Source organism: Notechis scutatus, chromosome 6 (genome assembly GCF_049901735.1).
Source record: "Notechis scutatus isolate UNSWTSFEM ecotype Mainland chromosome 6, rNotScu1.2, whole genome shotgun sequence".
Taxonomy (NCBI): Eukaryota; Metazoa; Chordata; class Lepidosauria; order Squamata; family Elapidae; genus Notechis; species Notechis scutatus.
The window spans coordinates 79,148,097-79,165,496 of NC_142014.1; the positions used below are offsets into that span (position 1 = coordinate 79,148,097).

The window sequence follows — 17,400 nt, forward strand, 5'->3', positions numbered from 1 at the left end:
TCCCTCCCTCCCCTCCCCTCCCCTCCCCTCCCTCCCTCCCTCCCTCCCTCCCTTCCTTCCTTCCTTCCTTCCTTGAAAGCTGGGTGCAAATTAAACTTTCCTCCTTCCCTTCCCTCCCTCCCTCCCTCCCTCCCTCTCTTCCTTCCTTCCTTCCTTCCTTCCTTCCTTCCTTCCCTTCCTTCCTTCCTTCCTTCCTTCCTTCCTTCCTTCCTTCCTTGTAAGCTGGGTGCAAATTAAACTTTCCTTCTTCCCTTCCCTCCCTCCCTCCCCTCTCTTCCTTCCTTCCTTCCTTCCTTCCTTCCTTCCTTCCTTCCTTCCTTCCTTCCTTCCTTCCTTCCTTCCTTCCTTCCTTCCTTGTAAGCTGGGTGCAAATTAAACTTTCCTTCTTCCCCTTTTCTCCTTTCTCCCTGTCTCCCTTCTTTCCTTCCTTTCCTTTCCTTTCCTTTCCTCCCTCCCTCCCTCCCTCCCCTCCCTTCCCTCCCTTCCTTGTAAGCTGGGTGCAAACTAAACTGCAAATTCCCCACAATAACTTTCCAACAAAAGGAAATCTCAAAATTCATGTTTCCCATTAAGCCCCACACTCTTTTAGTCCCAAATAGAATAAAAAAAAAAACATTGTTATTCTAAATAATGAAAGATATACTTTCCCTTTCTCCATTTCTGTCTTTCCTCTATTCATCCACCTCACATTTTATCTTGCAAGCTCCTTTTGATACTCCACAAAGCACAATGCAAACAGATACTGTATTATGATCATTATAATTAAGCCCAAATCACTTTTATCAGAAATGAAGAGGTTGTCCTATTATTTTGAAGGGGATATGATACAGACTTTTCCTTTTAGAATCATGAAGCATTTTTGTATATATTCCCAAATCCATTTTTCTATTTTTTTTCATAGAAAAAAACCCCCATCATTCATTTTGCAACAATACCATCAAGTCTGACAATAGTGACAGCTGAAACCAACTATGTTATTCTCTTGGAAGCTGTCTGCTACAGCAACAGGGGGTGGAGGCAATGGCCCATTAATCCCATATTCAGTTTTGCAAGGACCAGGTAAACTCGTTTCGTTGCCACCTGGGCGGTTCTAGCATCCTTCTGGCGCTGCAGGTAGTCTTTAACTGTATTCCCGAAGGAAACCACAAGCCCCAGAGTGCACAGCGGGAAGGCGGGGTCAGGCGAATTGCTACGTCCCACCTCCCCGCGGCGGTGATAGGGCGGCGGGCGGCGGGCGGACGCGTGGATTGGTCAGGAAACGCTAAGGAGGGCAGGGCCGACCTTAGCGCGTAGGCCTGGCCAAGATGGCGGCGTCTGAAGCGACGGGAAGATACAGAAGCGTTATGAGCAAAAGCAAGGATCCTTCCGGCCTGCTCATCTCTGTCATCAGGTAGCGGTGGCCGCCTTTCCTCCGAGGCGGGCTTGAGGGTCCTGGCGAAGGCGTCACCTCCTCAAGCAAGGCGGAACGAGGGGGGAACTCGCTGCTTTGGGACGCGGGGAAGCGTTCACACGACCCGAGTCAGGGCCTGCCTTCGCGTAACACGCGAGTCTCGTGACTCGTAATAGGTCGTTTCGGGATATGGTTAGCTTAGGGTGAACTCTAAGCTAGGGTTCTATGGTTAGCTTAGGGTGAACCCTAATACTGTGGCAACCCTGGAAGTGGGTTAGTTAAAGACCCGGGATAAGCGTGTTGTGGGAATGACAGACTCTGGGTCAGGGCCAGATGGGAATAATTTACAGGGAAGCTCCTCTCAGATGGTGTCCCCAAAATATTTGGCATCTCTGGGGTGGCCAGGACTAGTTTTCTTCAATGTGGCCCTTTTCTAGAGTGTTGGACTACCGACCCCATGGTTCTCAGCCTTCCCAGATCTGGAAAACATCAGGCAGAGTCTCTGTATTTTGGGGTGAGTGGGGATGATTTGTGGTTTAACCTCTTTGGAGCTGCTTGGCCATTTGATTCTGCCCATTAGGGTTCTTGGACTACACTTCCTATCATCCCCACCTAGCACGCCTCTTTTGGTTAACTTTGGACAACGACATTAAGTTTCTCCACTTTTCTCCACAGCCACAATCCTGCTAAGTACATTAAGTTGTATACAGGTAGTCCTCGATTTACAACTGTTTGTTTTGTGACCATTCAAAATTACAACTGTGCTGAAAAGTGATTTATGACCGTTTTTCACACTTATGACCATTGCAGCATCTCCATGGTCACGTGATCAAACTTCAGAGGCTTGGCAACTGGTTCATATTTATGACGGTTCCGGGATCCCCCTTTTACAACCTTCTGGAAAGCAAAATCAATGGGGAAACCAGATTCATTTAACGACCGTGTTACTAGCATAGCAACTGCAGCGACCCATTTAACAACTGTGGCAAGAAAAGGGGTAAAACAGGACAAAGCTCACTTAGCAAATGTCTCACTTAGTAACAAAAATTTTGAGCTCAATTGTAGTCATAAAATGAGGACTCCTGCATTGTTAGTTTGGCACCAAGATATCCGAAGGCTGTCCTTTTCTGTAGCTGCCAGCCTCTCCATTTACAATTACAGATCGTCCTGGATTTACAACCACAATTGAGTCCCAACATTTCGGTTGCTAAGTGAGACAGCTGTTAAGTGAGTTTTGCCCCATTTTACGATCTTTCTTGACACAGTTGTTGAGGGAATCACTGCAGTTGTTCAGTTAATCTGGCTTTCCCGTTGATTTTGCTTGTTGGAAGCCAGCTGTAAAATTACAAATGATGATCAAATGATTCTGGGACAGTTCAACTGTCATAAATAGATGTCCAGCACCCGAGTTTTGATCATATGATAATAGGGATGCTGCAGTGGTCATTAGTGTGAAAACCAGTCTGAGTCACTTTTTTCGGGATTGTAACTTTGGTCACTAAACAAATGAGTGTAACTGAAGGACTATCTTTAGTGAGGAGTTCTAGTAGGACGAAGGAGACCCAGGTTTAAGGCCATCTTTAATCAAGGAAGCTCACAAGAGAATTTGGGTCAATTACAGGTCGTCCTCGGCTTATGACCACAATTGGGCCCCAAATTTCTGTTGCTACGTGAAACATTAGTTAAGTGAGTCTTGTCCCATTTTACCAGCTTGCTTGCCTCAGTTGTTAAGTGAATCAGTGCGGATGTTAAGTTAGTAAGAGGTTTGCCGAGTGAATCTGGCTTTCCCATTGACTTAGCTTATGACTAGAAGGTCATAAAAGGTGATCAACCACATAACCCTGGGACACTTCAAAATTTGGAAATATGAATCAGTTGCTAAGCATCTGATTTTTTTGTCAGATGATCATGGAGAGATTGCAACAGTCCTAAGTATGAAAAAGGGTCATAGGTAATTTTTTTCAGCGCCATTGTAACTTCAATGCTGTTATAACGGTCAGTGAGCTGTTGCAAGTCAAGGACTGCTCATACAAACGAGAAAGGCGCTGTGAATGTTTACAGGTAATCTTTGACCTACAGCCCTCTGTTTAGTGACCATTCGAAGTTACAACGGCACTGAAAAAAGTGACCCACAATCGGTCCTCACGCTTACAACTGTTGCAGAACTGAAGAAGCTTCTCGGATGAGAAGCAATATGTCTTCCAGGAAAAACAAAGGCCAGTTTCCTTTTGAAAAAGTACCTTTGGGACTTTCAGCTCAACCTGTGTTCCAAGTTCGTTGCTTGGAAATTGGAAGAGGGAGTGCCCTGTTTCCCTGCAAATAATGACCTACCCTGAAAGTAAGTCCTAGCTTGAAAAACACATGTGCCCAATATAAGCCCTATCCCCCAAATAAGCCCAAATTAAGATCCCGCCCACTCCAGAGTGCACAGGTAAAAATTAAGCTGGGATGGGGTGGTGGTGGAGCTGGCCTATTTCTTAGACACCCCGACACCTGCCTGAAGGCCTCTGTAGCTGATAACAAAACTCCGGATTGGAGCTCCGTTATCGGCTGCAGAGACCTTTAGGAAGGCCTTGGCAGCTGCTGAATGCAAAATTCCTGAAGGCCTCTGACAGCGAAAAGGAGGCTGGGGACGACGCACGCAAGTGAGTTTAGTCAATGGATGACATCCCCCGAAAATAAGACCTGGTGCCTTTTTTTGGTGGCAAAAAAAAATACAAGACAGTGTCTTATTTTCGGAGAAACACTGGACTTGCAAACTCCAACCTGAAATTGCAGAGGAAAGGTGGAATATAGATCTTAAGAGATGAATATATAATTGTTGTATATTTGCCTCTGACAAGCAGTTTTTCTACTTTGGGGCTGGTTGAGATGCATTGACGCCTTTCCAGGGAGTGTCATTTGCTGTCTGTGCTCTGTGCTGATTAAAGTCAGGATTAAATTGTTGGATCTCAACTTTTTTTCTTTTATTAATGTACTTGATGTGTGACGCTCCTGAGTTTGCAGTGTCATGCATCCTCTTGTCAGCTATTTTCTAATAGTTGGGGAAGGAAGCCAGTGGCGAATAGAACACAATGTCTTCTGTCATGAAGGACGAGTGCCAGGAAAATCTGTTCTGCTTCATTTTGCCAAAGGAGAATGAAACATTTTCTGAAGACTTGATCACAGTGGGACTGTACATGTGGGACCTTGAATTATAACTAAAGTTGGGAACAGAATGCCCATTGCTAGGCAAGGTGTTAAGTGTGTGGCGCCAAATTTTAAGGCCTTTTGCACTAAAGTTGTTAAGAAAATCACTGCAGTTGTTAAGCGAACCAAATCATACAGTCATTAAGTGAACTCGGCTTTTTCCCTTGACTTGACTTGTCAGAAGCCAGGTGGGGAAAGTCATGAACGGTGATCCTGGATTTTACAACCGTCATTCATGCTTTTTTGGTTGCCAAGTACCTGAATTTTGATCATGTGATGGTGGGGTTACTTTTTTCAGTGCCATTGTAACTTCAAATGGTTGCTAAATCAGTGATCATAAGTTGAGGAATATCTGCAGGATGGCTTAATGTATATGTTAATTAAAAATAAACTACCGAGTTTCCCCGAAAATAAGACCTTGTCTTATTTTTTATTTTTTTGCCACCAAAAAAGGCACCAGGTCTTATTTTGGGGGGATGTCATCCACTGACTAACCTCACTTGCACACATCACCGCCGGCCTCCTTTTCGCTGTCAGAGGCCTTCAGGAATTTCTTCTGTGGCCGGCAAGGCTTTCCTGAAGGCCTCTGCAGCCTTCAGGATCGATCCAGAGCTTTGTTCTCAGCTCCAGAGGCCTTCAGGAAAGCCTTGCCAGCCTTGCTGGCTGCAGAAGAATTGGCTGGCAAGGCAGGTGTTGGGGTGTGCGAGGCCTGGTTACAACTGTCCAAAGTTAGTAGGGCAGCTCCACCACCACCCACAATCCCCACCCTAGCTTAATTTTTACCCATGCACTCTGGAGTGGGCAGGATCTTAATTAGGGCTTATTTTTTTGGGGGGTAGGGCTTATATTGGGCCCACGTGTAGAACTCAAGCTAGGACATATTTTCAGGGTAGGTCATATTTTCGGGGAAACGGTAAGATTCTGTCCCAAAAAGATGTTACTGATTTGTGCCAAGGAGGAGAAAGCCACCTTGGCCATTTGGATCAGATCGGTTTTGTGAAGCAGAGCTAAGGCGTCTCAAAATCTGCAGCGCTAAAATGAGACCTTTTGAGGAAATTGAAAATTGAATTCCCAAATCTGAATCTGAGATCAGCTACGGTGCATTTGATATTATAGCAATAAGAATTCCTTCAGATAGCATGAAATCGTGCAGTGTTGTGGTTGGAGAGGAACTTAGAAATTACACAGCCCAACCTGCCCAGTTGCAGGAAGGCACCACTACAGCATTTCTCTTCAGGATATGAGGTGTGGAGGGGAGAATATTCTATAGGTCAGGCTGGACGTAAAAAGAGGCTTTTTCTGAATCCCCATTCCTCTCAGTAAGGGGGATCTTAAGCACATCAGCCAAGCACTTCTAAAGGATAAATAGATTATGATCAGAGAAAAACGAGCACCACAGGAAACAAAACTTCACAACTTCCTGAGCCATAAAGCCATATAGGTTCGAAACAGCAGACTGAATTCCACTCAGATGTCTATTGGTAACAAATACAATTCCCACAAAATTAACGTGATTCTGACGTTTCTGATCATCTTCCAAAGTCGCCCTGTGTACTAAGCTTTAGATCAGGGCTCTCCAAACCTGGAAACTTTCAAGACTTGTTGGACTTGAATGCCTAAAATTCCTCTCAGAATTTCTGGGGGGTTGAAGTCCGTAAGTCTCAAAGTTGCCAAGTTTGGAGCCCCTGCTTTAAATTAATAAAAAAAAAAATGGAGACATTAAGTGAATGGTTGGAAATCAAGGACTACTACCCACATTAGAAAAATTTTCTGTAGCTGTCTAGCTACGAGAAGGAATTCTGATTTGCAAGGCTGACTGTAAGCAGGATGGAGCTTCAGATGCACAGCTTTTTGACAGAAGCTCAACTATTGTTCCGTTTGAAGATGACTCTATGTGCTGTGATGACTTTCTGCCTGTTGTTACTTTCGGTACTTTAGAGGAAAACTAGCAGCATTTCACTGATTTTATCTATGCTGGCTACGTTTTGTGAGTAGGCTGCAACTTTCCCACATTGCTTCTTTCTGATAGCAACCTTTCCCCACATTTGTTGTTTAGCATTGCTTAATTTGCTGTTCCTGCCTACTGGGGATGTATTATGACATTCCATCTGCACTGTGTATCTGTTGTGTTAACATTGTTTTAAAAAACGTTGGTGGATGGTATGGCACTTGCGATCGCAGGTTTTTGCTGGGCTAAATTCATGCTGACAGGCAGGGTTTGCACAGAGATTCTTACTTATGAAAGTAGACGGGTTAGAATAATTTAATTTGTGCTTGCGAAGTTCAGCTGTGTTTAAATTTGGGAATTCAGTAAAGCAGAAATGCTAAATTCAGGTATCTTAATGAATATATCCTTCCAAGGTAAGAGGCAGGAAACAAGATTTTTAAAATAAATCTATCAAAGCTAGAACTCCAGGCTTGGTTAACTATATCAGAAATTCTGATTATAATAATTTAAATTTAATAAAGGTTTCCCAAAGAGGAGAAGAAAGAAACAGTATCTGATATTCTGCTGTAAGTAAAATCAATATACAGTGCCTACATGTGTTATAATATGATATAAATAAGAGTCATTGGAATACCGATACAAACTTCTGTCTCCACTGGGTGATTTGACTTGTATTGAGAATAATTTATGAGCGTCATACAAATTATTAATCTTTCCTGGGAAAAATTCTTCCCCAGAATAATTCAGATGTCCATATTTTCTTACTAAATGAGAAGGAGAGTTTAAATGTTTTGTTTTCTTCTCTTCACGATGAATTGTGTTATCCAGAAGAATAGTCTGAGAATCAGCTGCATTGATGCATATTTTATGTACCGGTATATGTGTTCATGGAAATTCTCAAGTCATCTAGGTCCTGGTTGTCCCAAAGGTGCTTTTTCAAGAGGCAACTGGACTTTCCTGGTTTTTCCTTGAAGATGTTTCACTTGTCACCCAAGAAGCTTCTTCAGTTCTGATGGAAGGGTGGACGGTGGAAGGATTTATATTCCTTGCAGTTATCTGTTCGTTGGTACTGCTTTTGAGAGTTGTTCAGGCCACTTGGAGGTTTATCTGTGCCCTCAGAGTCACTTGAATAGTGCAAATGGGTGCAGGAGCTTCTTGGAACTGCTGAAAGGACTGCGTTGTAGACTAGAGATAGAGGATGTCATTTCCACTCTCCTCTGTCGAGAGAGGGATATTAACACAGATGGCCTCTTTGACCCCCACCCCTCTTTCAAACCAGTGGTCTTCTCTATCCAAAATTTGGAATTTGCTGTCTTCAAAAGAGTGGCTTTTGTCTTTCAAATTCAGATGGACTGCTGGATCTAGTCCTGATGGGTTTGTTCTGCTATGTTGTGCCTTGTATTCGTGAAGTGGTTGTTTTGTTTCTCCAATGTACAGATCCGTACATGTCTCGCTGCATTGTACTGCATATATTACATTGCTCAGGTTTGTTTCTGGGTGTTTTATCCTTGGGGTGGACAAGCTTCTGCCTTAGTGTATTTTGGGGGTGTTTGTGTGTATGTGTATGTGTGTGTATAGTTACACACATACATTTGGACATAAAAAGTATATTATTTTTTTGCCTTATGTCTCTTTTTCCTTAAAAAGGACTGTGTAAGGAGTTGCCTTATTTTAAATCCAAGGAACAAGGTGGAGCAATTTAAAGTGCCTACTTGCTGAGTAAGATTCCAGATAAAGATTCCCCTTGATTTTTTTCTTTTTTACTTCTCATCCATTTTAACTGAAGTTAGAACTGAAGGAGCTTCTTGGATGAGAAGTGAAATGTTTTCAAAGGAAAAAAAAAACCCAAGAAAATCCAGTTGCCTTTTGGAAAAAGCACCTTTGGGACAACCATGGCCTGGATGATGGAGAATCTCAGCTAGACATCCTTGTGAAGGTTTAAACTTTGCCAGGGTCAAATCCAAGACGTAAAGCTGTCATACTTTTTCATTACTTTTGATTTTGGTTAAGAGATGAAATTAGCTGGTGGAAATTTGAAAGATGACTCCTTGATTTGGTTATATGAAGCCTTTGGTTATATGAAGCCTTTGGTTATATGAAGTTATTTTGAGCTCAGGTTGAATCGGTGAAGTCTTTCACTTTGAATGTTGTTTTTTTTCCTCCCTCCCTTGTTTAACCTAACTTAATCCTTAGCTGCACCCCTACGCTGAAAATGTAACTCAAAATATTACACGACAGAACTGTTAATGAAAACTGATCTCATAACTTCTGACATTTAGAATACCAATTTTTTTTTGATGGAAATAAGTTCTTAGCTGAATGTTTGTTCCCACGGTGTCTGCTGTCAGGGCATGGCCAGGCTGAAGAGCTTACCCTATGAAGCTTGGAGAGCAAAATTGACCGAAAATGAAAGCTGACCTATTAATTTCATTGTCCAAAGTTAACGATAAACAACAAATAAATCTCTCTATATAAAGCAAAATACCGCTTATGTATCATCACAAAATCTCCAGAACCGTAAAGCCTACAAACTTGAAATTTGGCCCTTATGTTCCTCTTGGCTTCTAGGGGCTCACTAAGAAGGGATTTTTCTAAATGACCATCAGAGCATTTAGAGTATTTCCTATATTATTATTATTATTAACACGCTCTAATGCTAAGGAGTTCTACTCCCCCTCCCCACCTGAAAAGAAATCTCTTCCAAATGCAAAACACAAGCAGAGGAGTTTCAGTTTCGGTTTCACAGCACCAAGCAGCTTTAGTATAGAACAGTTGAGCTAAGCCACGCCCAGGCTCCTTGCTGTCTCCTTGCTCACACAGCAAATACTGCTTCAGTTTCCAAACAGTCCTCAACTCTCTCACACACTAGCCAGATGAATACCGATGGATGCTGGTAGGCAGAGGCAGAAATTTCCCTTATTTTCCTCCCCAAAAACTAAGCTCGATCACATAGTTTCATAGCAAAGCACTGGTGTAGAAATTTAAAGCGGATCCTTGTTGCTTTAAAACCGGGAGCGTGTATACCCTAAAAGATAATAATGAAAAAGATATTGAGCAGTAGACCTGTTTATTTCAACCTCTGCTCAGCTTTTAATAAAGCAGTTGTCCCTCAGTGATTTGATTCTGCGGTGAAATTAAGATAAAAAAAATATTTGTGTCTTAGGCTGTAATGAAAAAAACTTTTGTAAAAGTTGATGCACTTTCAACTTTCCAGACTCCTTTGAAAACCATCTATCTGGTGGGTACGAATCTCAGGACTCAGGTAGTCCTCAAATTACAACAGTTCACTTAGCGATTGTCCAAAGTTACGACGACGCTGAACAAAGTGACTTAGGACCGTTTTTCACCCTTACGACCGTTGCAGCCACCCCGAGGTCACGTGATCAAAATCCAGACGCTGGGCAACTGACTCACATTTATGACGGTTGCAGTGTCCCAGAGGTCACACAATCCCCTTTGTGACCATCTGACAAATCAAGTCCATTTTCTGGAAGCCAGATTCACTTAGCAACCGTGTTACTAATTTGGCAACTGCAGAGGTGATTCGCTTAACAACTGTGGTCACAAAAGTCGTAAAGTGGGGCAAAATTTGCTTAACAAATGTCTCATTTAGCAACAGAAATTTTGGGCTCCATTGCCAGTAAATTCTACACATTGCATGAAGTAATGTTCTGTGTGAAAGGTCATATGGATGAGGAATATCTGGAATGATCAAATGTATGGAAAACCTGATAAAACATTTGAAGGATTGTGGAGTCCATATTTGCTCTCCGTTTGGTGGGTTTTCTTGCAGATGTTTCATCACCAAACTAGATTAGGCAACATTATTAACGGTAGAAGGGAGGAGGATTGTAAGGGAGGAGGAGGAGGAGAAGAGGAAAAAGAAAAAGGAACGGAGGAAGATGGAAAGAGGAGGAGTTTTATTTATTGCATGGCACATTCACATCACATTTTGATAAAAACACAGCAGATAAAAAATACAAAATATGAACTATAAAATCTAAAATATTATAAATGTGCGTCTAGGTTCCAGCTATAATTATTGCTTCATTTGTCACAGCCAGGCAATCAGCAAAGTCGCCACCGTAGGCTTTTATCTTGGATAGGTGGTTTTTTTGGCCCCACAATTACATTTTGGTGATGGTATTTTGCCCCACTTGTAGGGGGTATCTGCACCTATACCATGGTCAATGATAGTTTGGTTCATTGTTGTCCATATCACACGGGGCTGGTCAAATCTAGGTGTTTTTTCCAAGAAGCAAAGCAAGGTTTGACATTGTGTGTAGGGGGCAATTTTCTATCCAATGCTGTTTCCACAGGAGGAGGAAAGGAGGAGGAGGAGGGGAGGAGGAGGAGGGGGAGGAGGAAGAGGAGGAGGAGGAAGAGGATGGGGAGGAGGAAGAGGAGGAGGAGGAGGAGGAGGAGGAGGAGGAGAACTGTGTGGTTCTTCGTGATCTGTGAGCCTGGTTTGTTTTCTGCAGACATTTCATGACCCAACTAAGTAACATCATCAGTGTTAAAAGGGAGTGAGATTTGCTCTCTGTTTATAAAAAAAGCGGCTTGCCCTGTCAGTGCTTGGTGGAAGTGTCACTATTCTGAGTGCCAATTCCATCTAGACCACTCTCAAAAAGATGAGATTCGGGAGAAATTTCCCTCCCGCTCCTGTTCATAAACTTTTAGTCTGGAGAAAGAACACGGCCACTTTCTGCAACCTGCAACAGAGCATTTGGATGAAGGATGGCTTCCCCTCTTCTTCCCCCCCCCCCCTCCCCCAAAAAAAAACCTCCTGCAAATTCAGCAAAACTCCATTTTTTCCACTTTTTACGTGCTGTTCTCTGCAAATTTGATGCTTTTTAATATATTGATATTGCCTCCGAGCTTGCATGATTTTTAGAAAAGCACGAGATGGATTGCGGAGGGAAAAAAGTATGCCTGTGAAGTTGATGTACGATGCCTTTATATAACCTTCAACTTCCAGAAGCAAAGTGCTTTTTAAGTACCTGTTTCTGATGAGCAGCCTTAAATGGAAACTCTGATGGTTTGTTCTGCAAATGGGCTCCCCAGAAGCCAGTTGGGATGAGATACTGGGCTCTGTGAATTCCTGATCCAATCCTGACTCAGGTCTTACGTGCTTTTAAGCTTGCAAAACTAAGAATAACAGAATAACTTATATAGTCCTTGATTTACAACCACAACTGAGCCCAAACCTACTAAGCAAGGCAGTGAGTTTTGCCCCGTTTTACAACCTTTCCTGCCACATTTGTTAAGTGAATCACTGAAAACATCAGGCCAAAATCTTTGGACCAAAATGAGGCCTTTTGATGAGGATCTGGAAGAATGGGAGGAGACGCAAAAGAGTTTGGATTTAACTGGAGCTGCCAGAATATTCAACCCCAAACCCCAAAACAAATATACAAACAAACAAAGAAAAATAAACCCATTGCAATTGCTCTTTGGTGTATCTTTCCATTCGCCCTTGGATGAGTGACAGCAAGCCACAAAGCACAAGCTGTTGCGAGCTCAGGGGCTTAGCAAAGAATTAAGGCCGTTGTAAACTTCCGAGATGAAAGAATAGGATGGGAATTGAATTACAGGTGGCCCTCCCAGCCACAATGAAGCCCCAAATTTCTGTTGTTAAGTGAGACATTTGTTAAGTGAATTTTGCCCCATTCTACAACCTTTTTTTGCCACAGTTGCTAAGCGAATCACTGCAGCCGTTAAGTGAGTGACACGGTTGTTAAGTGAATCTGGCTTCTCCAGGGACTTTTGCTTGTCAGAAGGTCGCAAAAGGGGATCCCGTGATCTGGGGGACACTGCAGCTGTCATAAATATGAGTTCGGTTGTAAGTGTCTGAATTTTGATCATGTGACCACGGGGGATGCTGCGACGGTTGTAAGTGCGAAAAACAGTCCCCTAAGTCACTTTTTTCAGTGCTGTTGTAACTTAGACTGGTCACTGGATGAACGGTTGTAACTTGAGGACTACTTGTTATGCTCTTGTTGCAATGCTCAAACGATTGTACCGATGAAGGGGAAAAAAAACACCCTGAGAACGACGACTTACTTATTCCTACATTTGAGACTTTTATCTTCTTAAGGTTAATTAGTTGGTAGCTCTTTGGAATCATCTGTTCTCTGCAGAATGTAGGTTTTTGCTTCTAAATTCTGGTCTTCTGATATAACCATTTTTGCACAGATAATTGGAGTGGCACGTCTGGTCCGACCCTATGCTTTCTTTGAAGTGCGGATTATGTGGATTGTTCTCCGCAGTGGGGCGGTTACGGTGTAGGTACAGGTTCGAGTTACGACCACAACGTTTCCATTGCTGTTCTGACCCAGCCTTAGCAGGACAAGAAATAGACTCCTCGTCCCGAAAAACCCCTCTTTATTTATCTCCTGTGAATTAATGGCATTCACCCACCAAAAAGTCCAGGCAACAGCCCTTCCAAGAGTTAAATGCAGTAACAGACCTTATCAGTTCCTTGAGATAATTGCCAGGCCATGAGCTCCCAAAGGTAGAGCTGCAAATTAAGTTCTCTGAGGCACGAAACACAAACTCTCCAGAAATCTAAACGGTGGTCTCCTATAACCACCACTCCCCTTTCCTTATATTTATTCCCCCAGCCAGGGAGGGGCCATTCAGCATCCACGTGTGCTTTGCTTCCTGAGCCGACTCCTTGACCTCCGTTGTTCCGCTCTCCCAACAGCTCTGTGCATACACGCGTCTGGAACAGACCCCAGCTGTTCTTCCTCCCCACCTCCTCTTCCTCTTTTTTTCAGTGCCGTTGTAACTTTGAATGGTCACTAAGCAAACTGTTGTAAGTCAAGGTCTACCTGTAATTAGATTCATCTCCCTTTCTAGTCAGCCAATCATCTTCTTATTTTTCCTTCCATTTTTCCTAGCATTATACTCTTCTCCAGAGAGCTAAGTCTTTGCATAATAATGTATTCCAAATATGGTAATTTGAACATGGTAATTTGTGCCTCAAATCAGAACTCTTTGATGATCCATTTGTTTGTTTCCTAGGCTCTCTGTGTTATGCTCAAGAGTCGCCTTCAGAAACCGAGTGCCTTTTCTATCCTGCTTCTTCAAAGCCCAACTTCCACTCCCCTAGAAAGTCCCAGGGACAAAAAAAAACCATCGCCCATACAGTTCTGACTTTTATTTGTTTTATTTATTCATTGAATTTGTACAACTGCCCATCTCGCCCCAAGCAACTTTAGGCAGCTCAGAATGATTGCGTAGAAATCTCAGATATAAAAACGGCTGATGTAAAACATAAAAATCTGCACTGAATTAAATATTACAAAAAAACAAATACATTACCACCAAATGAAGAGAGGATATGAGGAGTCCTTGATGCTTTTTGAGCTTGGTTGTTTTCTTGCAGATATTTCGTTGCCCAGCTGGGTGATATAACTGAATAGCAGAGTTGGAAGGGACCTTGGAGGTCTTCTAGTCCAACCCCGTGTTCAAGCAGGGGGTTGGCTTGAACCAACCAGTGGTGGCTAACCTTTTTGGACTCCTGTGCCAAAAATTATGTGTGCGCTTGCGTGCCAGCACCCAGAAGGCAATGTGTGGCCTCCCCACCCCCTGCGCATGCGTGCGCGATTCCCCCACCGCCCCCTTACCTGCACTGTGCCTCCCAGCTGATTTTTGGCTCATTTGAGGCCTTTTTCGGCCTGCCAGAGGCTTCCTCAAGCCTCTGGCAGGCTTGGCAGGCTGTAAAATGGGCCCGTTTCATCACTTGCGGTATTTCTGGAAATACAGGAAGTGACGAAATGGGCCTATTTTTCAGCCTGCAAAGTCTGCAGAGGCTTCCCTCAAGTCTCTGGCAGGCCTGAAAATCAGCTGGGAGGCGCACTCATGCGCAGTGAGGTAAGTTTGCCTGGGGTTCGCGTGCCCGCACAAATGGCTCTGCGTGCCACCTGTGGCACGCCTGCCATAGGTTCGTCATCACGGCCCTATACTATTTCAGACAAATGGTTGCCCAACCTCTTCTTAAAAGCCTCCAATATCATCAGCGCTAGAAGCGAGTGGGGTTTGCTCTCTTAGAGCAAGCCGCTAGAATATAAAATGGAGAGCAAACCCTACCTCCTACTAGCCCTGATGAGGTTACCTAGCTGGGTCATGAAACGCCTGAATGAAAACTCACAGAACGCCCAGGACCCCTCATTTCAACCCTGAGCTCCATACATTCTGCTTGATCAGAAGAGAGGATAAGATGGGCCACCTCTCTTAAGTCAGCTATCCAATCGTCTCCCATGGTTCCCTGGTGACCCCAGGCTTTTAATGGGGTCCCCAAGTCTTGAGGGCTTTGAGCAACGTCATAAGGGATGAAGCTCACCTGATTTTGGGAAGAAGGATGTTCCATAAGGAACGGTAGAGAAGGCGCCTCTCCTGGGATCCGTCAAAAGTAGGCCCCTAGCTGAGGGTATCCGCCGCATGCCTTGTCTATCGAATCTAACGGGGTGGGATTGAGGGTAACAGGTAACCCTCAACCTACGACCATAATCGAACCCCAAATTTCTCTGGCTAAATGAGACCTTTTTTTAAAACGGAAATTTTGCACAATTTTGCGACCTTTCTTACCACAGTTGTTAAGGGAATCGCTGCAGTTCAGTTAGTAACTCAGTCGTTAAATGAGTCCGGCTTCCCCCCATTGGCTTTGCTTGCTAGAACGTTATAGAAAAGGATCCTATGATCCCGGACACTGCAACCGTCACGAATACACGCCAGTTGCCAAGCGTCCAAATTTTTGATCAACGTGGCCACAGGGATGCTGCAACGGTGGTTAAGTGTGAAAAATGGTCCTATTTTTTCAATGCGGTTGTAACACTGAACGGTCAGTAAACAAGGTACTATAAGTCAAGGACTCGTACCTGTATAGGCACATCTCTTTTCAGGAACTTCATGGCTGCTTTACTGTCTGAAAGGCAAGAAGCAACGGATGGAAACACATCAAGGTGCAAAGCAGCCTGGAATTAAGGAGAAATTTTCTAACAATGAGGACAATTAACCAGTGGAACTCCTTGCCTCCAGAAGTTGTGCACGCTCCAACACCAGAGGTTTTTAAGAAAAGACTGGGCAGCCACTTGTCTGAAACAGTATAAGATCTCCTGCTTGAGCAGGGGGTTGGACTAGAAGACCTCCAAGTTCCCATTCCAGTTCCGTTCTGATTGACAGTCTTATTTCTTGACTGCCTGTTCCTTTAACTGTTGATAATCTCTCCTAAAAAGCAGCCCCTTGTCCTTGCATTAATATCTTTATTGTTCATCCTAAGGCTGGTTGCCCTGCATGTCATTAATAGTTTGGTCTTCCTTATATTTAATCTTCGTCTCATATCGTGCTCCTTGACTTTTTTATTACTAGAGCTTGCAGATCTTCTGCATTTTCAGCAAGGAGAGTGTGTACAGCAGGTTATTGATGTTTCTTCTTCCGGTTTTAAAGCAGCGCTCATTTTTTTCCATTCTCATTTCTCTTAATATGTATGCGGCATATCGTTTGAATAAATGAGGGGAGAGCATGCAACCTGGCCGGCTTGCAGTCGGTCTATTTCAACATCTCCTGCCTCCCTAATGGCTTGTTCACAGTTGTTTTTTTCCATGGGAAAAATAAAAGATTTGGGGATTTCCTTTTAACTAAAAACATTCCATGATGTTACATTGATATCTGAAGATAGATCTTTCTAACATTTATACTTGATTGGGTCCTGCTAATCTAGTTGAAATGTTAATTTATATTGCTAGTCCATGTATGATATGCCATATGTAGATTGGATGGATGGATAAATAGATAAATGGATAGATGGATACATTGATGTTGAGTGCATGGTGGTGCAGTGGTTAGAATAGGATAGGATAGGGTAGGGTAGGGTAGAGTAGAGTAGAGTAGAATAGAATAGAATAGAATAGAATAGAATAGAATAGAATAGAATAGAATAGAATAGAATAGAATAGAATAGGAATCTTTATTGAGAATAGAGTAGAGTAGAGTAGAGTAGAGTAGAGTAGAGTAGAATAGAATAGAATAGAATAGAATAGAATAGAATAGAATAGAATAGAATAGAATAGAATAGAATAGAATAGAATAGAATAGAATAGAATAGAAGGATCTTGGAGGTCTTCTAGCCCAGCCCTCTGCTCAGGCAGGAAACCCTATACCATTTCAATATTGCAGGCTAATTCTGCTGATTGCCAGCTGCTAGCAGTTCAATCCTGACCGGCTCAAGGTTGACTTAGCCTTCCACCCTTCCAAAGTCGGTAAAATGAGGACCCAGATGGTTGGGGGCAAGAGGCTGGTCTGTAAACTGCTTAGAGGGGGCTGAAAAGCACTGTGAAGCGGTATATAAGTCTAAGGGCGATTGCCGTTCAATGAAGCAAAGAAACAAACAGGTAGTCCTTGAGTTACGACCACAAATTGAGCCTCAAATTTCTATTGCTAAGCAAGATAGTCGTTAAGTGAATTTTGCCTCATTTTATGACCTTTCTTGCCAGGGCAGTTAAGTGCAACTGCAGTTGTAACATGGTTGTCGAGTGAATCTGGCTTCCCCATTGACTTGGATTGTCAGAAGGTCTCAAACGGGGACCATGTGAGCCGGGGACACTGCCATTGTCATAAATATGAACAAGTTGCCAAGCGTCCGAATTTTGATCATGTGACCATGGGGGATGCTGCAAAGGTCATAAATGTGAAAAATGATCATGTCATGTTTTTTTAGTCCGGGTGTAATTTTGAATAGTCCCTAAATGAATGGTTGTAAATTGAAGATTTACCTGGAATATCCAGTTTGAGAGGTTTTTTGTTTGTTTGTTCCTTGATCTTTTATAATTTCTTTTCTCCTTCATCTTAACAACTTTAGAGTCATTCTGTA

General features: G+C 43.1%; 1 protein-coding gene across 1 annotated transcript in view; it reads left to right on the plus strand.

Annotated features, from left to right (window-relative positions):
- The first annotated feature begins 1,254 nt into the window (after positions 1–1,254).
- EXOC4 (exocyst complex component 4) overlaps positions 1,255–17,400 on the plus strand; it is a 392,940-nt gene continuing 376,794 nt past the window's right edge. Inside the window, 1 exon segment of the mRNA XM_087968910.1 lies at positions 1,255–1,390. Coding sequence (XP_087825036.1) covers positions 1,305–1,390 — 86 coding nt within the window. The 5' untranslated portion in view covers positions 1,255–1,304.